The sequence below is a fragment of the Pundamilia nyererei genome, unplaced genomic scaffold, assembly GCF_000239375.1.
Source record: "Pundamilia nyererei isolate P.nyererei 1_Seehausen unplaced genomic scaffold, PunNye1.0 scaffold00008, whole genome shotgun sequence".
NCBI lineage: Eukaryota > Metazoa > Chordata > Actinopteri > Cichliformes > Cichlidae > Pundamilia > Pundamilia nyererei.
In genome coordinates this window covers 3895127-3901758 of record NW_005187409.1, presented here as the reverse complement: position 1 = coordinate 3901758, position 6632 = coordinate 3895127, and the positions used below count along the sequence as shown (strand labels likewise).

Here is a 6632-nt window from a genome sequence, read left to right as displayed (position 1 = left end):
AGATACTAACCCCATGTTTGCCTACTGGTGGTGGTCAGAGGGCCCGGTGGCGCCAGTGTCCGGCAGCCTCGCCTCTGTCAGTGCGCCCCAGGGCAGCTGTGGCTACCATGTAGCTTGCCATCGCCAGTGTGTGAATGGGTGAACGACTGAATGTAGTGTAAAGCGCTTTGGGGTTCTTAGGGACTAGAAAAGCGCTATACAAATGCAGGCCATTTACCATATCTCGTGTTTTTAAATATTATGCAATCAGTCTTTCATTCACTGAAGGGAATTAACAATCAGAAAGTCTGTTCTTTCACTCGTAAATATATAGTGTATGTAAACATGATCACAAACAATGACTCACCTAATGTTAGACATAAAAAACACAAGATGACAGCGACCCGGTTGAAGCAGTCAGGTGGTGCCATGCTGCGAACTTCCCCAAAGTGCAAACCTTGTGATAAAAATAAATGCAATCGAGTCCCTGTTTGTCTCTTTAAATTCCGGCTGACTGCGAGTCTTAATTGGCCTATAAAACGCCTTTCATGAATCCCCAAAAGGTTCAGGTGCGCAAGGACAAAGCAGCAGTAATTTCCCCATATGCCTGCACGCGATTCGCGGGGGAGCTCTCCTGCGCTGCTCGGCAGTCCAACTCCCGGCACCGGCGCACTATCCTCTGGGCAGGTGCAAAAGTAGTAAAAGGAGAAAAAAAAAGTTAAATAAAGGAAATTAAATCGGCGGTAAAAAATAAAAAAGTTGAAGTGAAAAGTACTTCAGCTCTGGTGCTGTGTTTGGACTCAAGAACGAGATGAATGAGCTCCTGCGCCTTGTACCCACTGTATCTCCTCCCTATCGCCTCTGTGCAACACTTACAGTGCCGTCCAGACGTGACACGTTTTATGGAGCCACACACAGACGGAGGACGCGACGTCACTTTTGTTGAGGAGGGGGAGGATGGGGGAGGAGGGGACGACTTAGCTAGCTACTTAGCTACTGAGGGGGAACAGTAAGTCATTGTTCTGAGTTATTCCCACTATAAATGTGCAGGGGGAAAAAAGATGCAACAGAAACGCAGTCATTGCACGTATCTTATCATTTAGGAAACTCCACTCAGTTTTTCATACCTGGCAGAAGCTCCCTTAGACACTAGAGATACTGAGCTACCTTAGAGTCTTAATGAGTATGTTTTCAAATTAAATTCACAAACCTATAAAGGGAGTTCTTCAATCACCTATTAGTAGGGAGCAGATGCTCTTCAGAAGCATAAACCGTCTCAATTTCTTTCTGAAATAAAATCTTCTGGTGCACGAAGTCTCTTATTTTTGACTTTTTATCCACTATCACACTGTACTCTCTTAGTGTTAAGGAATTTTCCACATCCCAACTGCCATAACTGAAAGGCTGTTGTGCCCAAATGTTGTTGATTAAAAGCAGTCTGCTTTAGTTAAAGCTCTTGTTAACATTGATTCATTACATATTTTTGCAATTTTTAATTATAAAATAAATTAGCACGCTATGTATTTATTTACTTAACTGACCTTTGTGTGCAACACTGATAAAAATCAACCTGTTTACCTGAGGTTAAAGGTAATTGCATTTATCTTGACTGGAGAGAAAAACAAAACAATGCAGTGCAAACAATCACTGTGATATCAGCTTGAATCTATCTGCCCAGGTTTGCAGAATAAACATTTGTTGGATTTATTTTTAACGTCAGAAACAGGATGCACTTCTTTTTATATCAATGTAAATAATCTTCTTTTGTCCGGCCGTACCCTGCAGTGTGTGGATATGCCGCAGACTGTTTTCTTTTTATCACAACAACAATCACTTTGCTGTTGCAGGTCATACTAGCAGGCATTGTAAATAAGAACATCCTGCCCTCACCTTTCCGCCCACAACAGGAATCCACAGCTACCATTTTGGCTCTGGATCGGAAGTAGTGTTGTGTGCTAAAGGTGATACACGAGGCAAATTGAAATGTAATGTAAACCAATTTTCCGACCTATAGCAGGAGAACTGTGATGTGGCACATGAGAGCATGGGAAACTTGGCCATTCCAATGCTGGTAATCCTTATGCTAACTGGGAGTTTGAGACCACACTGTCACAACTAAAGAATTCAGCAATTTCCTGCCCACTATCAATACTTTAAGTCACAAACAGCCAAAGAAAGAGAAGCTACAGACAAGTTATTGCTCTCTCTCGTGATTTCTTTCGAAAAGGAAACATCATATTGAAGGCTGCACTGATTTATTTCTACCAATTTTTAGATTATGACTGCGGGAATTTCACTTTGGGAAATTTGGGAAGCAAGAATTGAACATTTTATTATTAGATGATAAACTATTAGCTCATGCATTGTAACAGAGCAATAACTTGTAAAGTGTATAAAATTGCAACTCTAATTTTCTTAGTTTGTTTCCATATTTAAGCTTTTAAAAAGGGAGACATTCCCTTTGGGCTAACAGTGCAACAGATAAGTCTCCTGATGAACAATTGCTGGAAGTTACAAGCTGAGAGGGGTGGATTTAAAATGATTTATTTTGGAAGCTGGTGCTCAAACAGACTGTGGGGGACTAACTGGTTGTACACACACCGCATGCAGTCTTCCTTTTGTTCGTCTTGGGTAAATGAACCAGAAGAAATGTCCTTTCTGAGGAGAGTAGTAGACGGCGTCTGACTGCATGCTCCGTCAAGTGACTGTACTCTGACATGAATGCAAGTAGTGCCAGCATTTCCAGACTTCAGACTGAGGGTGTGAAGGCAAAATTAGAAGTACAAGTTGATGAAAACTTGCTTAGTTACACTTTTCTAGTACTGTACCGGACCCCCTCCTCCTACATTCAGAACAGTTTTAATTCTTTATGGCATAGATTCAGCAAGATGCTGGAAATATTCCTCAGAGAAACTGGTCCATATTGACATGATAGCAGATTTGTAAGTTGCACATCCATGACGGAAATCTCCCAATACACCACATTTCAAAGATGCTCTATTGGATTCCGATCTGGTGACTGTGAAGGCCATCTGAGTGAACTAATTGTTATGTTCAAGACACCAGTTTGTGATAATAGGAACATTGTAAAATTGTGTGTTGTCAGCTGGAAGTAGCCATCACAGGATGGGTAGTAATAAAGAGATGGCCCACACTAGTATACCACCACTATCATCATCAGTTTTTGATACAAGCCAGGATGGATCTATGCGTTAATGTTTATATGAAATTCTGGCCCTACCATCTGAATCGCTCAGCTGAAATCAGGACTCATCAGACCAGGCAACTTTTTCCAGTCTTCTCTCTAATTTTGGTGAGCCTCTGTGAATAGTATCCTCAAGCTCCTGTTCTTAGCAGACACAAGTAGTGCCAAGCGTGGTTGTTTGTTACATCTTCTTCAAGGCTGGATATGTTGTGAATTCAGAGATGCTTGTCTGTATACCTTGATTCTAACGAGTAGTTACTTGATTTAATAATCATAGTTACCTGATTCTCATTTACACAGGTTACGTAAATGCTTTAAGTTACTGCCATATAAATGGCCCATTAGATATTTGTGTAATCCGAAGCAGAACCTAATGAAGTGGCCAGGTAGTGTGTTCTACTATGTTAGCAAAACTAATACTTGCATAAATTTGTAATTTTTAAGTCCTGGACAGAAGTTTGCAGAAGTCAGAGGATTTTTGGAAACTGTGTTACTGTATTAGGATCAGTAACACAGTTTCCATCTAGTTTAGCTCCATCTAGTGTTGATTGGAAAAAAAAGGACAGGACTGGGAAAGGCTACATCTATAGCCATATTTTTTTTTCTCTTAATGGGAAGCAAAAATGGTTTAATAAATATATTGATAGAACTTATGGATTAAGTGGGTTTTGTTGACTTCACACACCAAATGAACACTATTTTATTTATTCTGAACATTTGCCCTTCCAAGTATTCCATGCTACTGGTTTAAAAGGTGGGGTACCTGCTTTCCTTTTAATAGAAAGTATTATTATTCCTCTGTTTTCTGCTCCCTTTAAGAAGTCACCACAGCTGACAATCTCCCTCAATCTCAACTTATCCCTACCATGCTCTTATGTCACCCTCTGCCTATCCTTCTTCAGTGCATGCATGAATCTTCCTTGTGGTCCTCTTGTTTCATACTTAACAACCTTTGCACACCTAAACAATCTTGCATTAAACACATAGCCCCGTGAAAAAGAAAGCAACCCCCTCCAGCAGCTAAATATGTTCACCTGGCCTCCAAACTCCCCAGCTAATAATCAAGAATCCCTGGGATATGCCGTAATAACCCTGATCCACACAGACCCCACCCTGCAACACGCAGGATCCAATTTCCCATTGCCAGACACTACAGGATGCCCCCACAGTTCCCTTATTCACACTCCAATGGGTCAGAAGTGTTCAGGCAGCATAACAGCGGACCTATACAATATTTTGCAGATGGTTTTATAGCCATGTTGTGATTTCTTGGTATTCCTGTAGTAACTTCTTGAGCTAAATACAATATACTCCCCTAACAGAGACATATGGAAACTTAGGCTTTCATCTTTTTCTTTGATTTGAATTGCGTGCATACATATAAAAATAGGAATTTTTCAACTTTTAGAGAGAAAACATTCACTTCAATGAGGAGACTAAAATATCTAAGAGAGATGTCAGTGTTTCATAATGTCATAGTGCTTTTGCCTACCTTGGTACCTTTGAGTATCAAAAAGGTATGAATAAGGGTGGAAGTTTGATTTGGGAAAGTGATGAATCTGTCAGAGGGCACTTTGTTCTTTACACCTGTAAATGGCAGTAAAATGGGAGTCTTTTTAATACTATTATTAATGTTTTGTGTGATTTGAAAAAGAATCATAATTCAAGTTGAAAATTGAAAAAGCCTTACCTGATCTCCTCTTTCTGCTTAGCTCTGATGCCCCCTCTTTTCCTGATACCTGTTGCCAGAAAGAACCCATATAGTTTTATGTACTGTGACTTACAACTAGATTTTTGGTTTTACACATAAGATAAATTGTTTTGTAACCATAATATCAGAAGGAGTTGGCGGGATAATATTACAGTCGCATGTCCGTCTATGATACCTATGATATTCTGACTATGATACCTGTATTAACAACCACAAGGAGAGACACCTGTACACTGAAAAACAGAACAGGTCTCTGTTCATGCATTTAGAATTACTAATAAAAAAGATGGATGTGCTTTTGTGGTAACATTACAACTTACAGTCCAAATACCAATTGACTATTTTTTTTATTTGTTGCCTGGCAAGCTCTCTTTTTCTGTGTTATCCTGATGTCTATATCTAAAACAAATAATAAACCCTTAATTTCCCACACTAGTTACTATAAGTACAGGTAATTTAATCTACTTGCCAAGCATGTGATGACTGGAAAATGTCATTTGGCAATAAATGTAAACAAGTGCGCTAAGCCAGTCTTATAAGGCTTCTTAGATTTACCAAGAAATAAGGGCTTATACTTTTTTCCCCCCTTTTTTCCTTCCTTTATAACAGTAAGTATAATATCAACCATAGACTTTATTTAAGAGCTACTGGTGCCAACATGCGATCAATACCAGTTAGTGTTGGCAAAGTTAAAACTTAGAGCACGCCCTGTCAAAACATTTAGTTTTTGACAGAACTCCATTATCTGTAAGCAAACTTTGATTTGTACACTGCTAGCAATTCAACTTTGCGGTGAGTTGAGCTGACCTTAAAATGACTGAAAAATCAAATTTAATATGACTTTACTGCCTTATTTTATGTTCCCAGAAAGCTAAAGCCCTGCATAGCCTGGATCATCTTGTGCTCCAGTAGATGACCCTTCTCTCAAAAGTCCTTGCTGATTCTTATTTCTGTTTTAATTATTTTTAAATTGAAATACTACATAAACATAAGCCATATACATAAAACACTACACAACACATACATAGACCAAGGTAGATAAGGGAAATGAGGGGAAAAAAAAGACAAATCATTTTCAACAGTTACATTTCTTTGACCTTCATATCAACATAGTGTTGCATCTGCAAATATATAGAAATCTTGCTTTTATAATAAATATTTCTCTTTAAACATTTCAAAACTGTGCAGTTTTCCTTCTTTCATTATATTGTATAGAAATCCGAATGCACACAATAAAATCACAACTCATGGATTTGATAATATAAATGTCTTGCTCTAGTTTATGTTCTTTTATAACAGTTTTATATACCTTAAGAGTCAATTTCACCTAATATTTACATAACCTTGTTATCTGATACAATTGGCTGTATGGGAATGGGAGGTATTTTCTTTTTAGTGTTTTTCCATGTGTATTTTATGATGGGCTACATAAGTACAATAGCACTCATCTGTGCTGCAAAACAATAATCTCTAAAAGAAGTTAGTCCCAATCTCCCCATTGCAAAGTGTTGAGATGAACTGTAGGTCTTGTAGGACCTTGCCCCTTCTAATTCTCTAGCAAATAACTTTCTATAGAAGATGGGGATAAAACAGTAACCAACAGAAACTGTCTTTATCCCTTTGTTTAATAGTATTTGATTTTTGTCACACCTGCAATTATTATCAAGCTAGTATTAGGAACAGCTTAAGGTAGGCAGAATAATTCCCTCTATCCGATTGTTCAGTCTGACGTCACTA

General features: G+C 38.6%; 1 protein-coding gene across 1 annotated transcript in view; it reads right to left on the bottom strand.

The window, feature by feature from the left end:
* The window catches only part of kdrl (kinase insert domain receptor like), a 41907-nt gene extending 41068 nt beyond the window's left edge, over positions 1-839 (bottom strand). The window contains exon 1 of the mRNA XM_005723012.1: positions 347-839. Coding sequence (XP_005723069.1) covers positions 347-410 — 64 coding nt within the window. The 5' untranslated portion in view covers positions 411-839. The remainder of the gene's footprint in view (positions 1-346) is intronic.
* Positions 840-6632: the final 5793 nt, after the last annotated feature.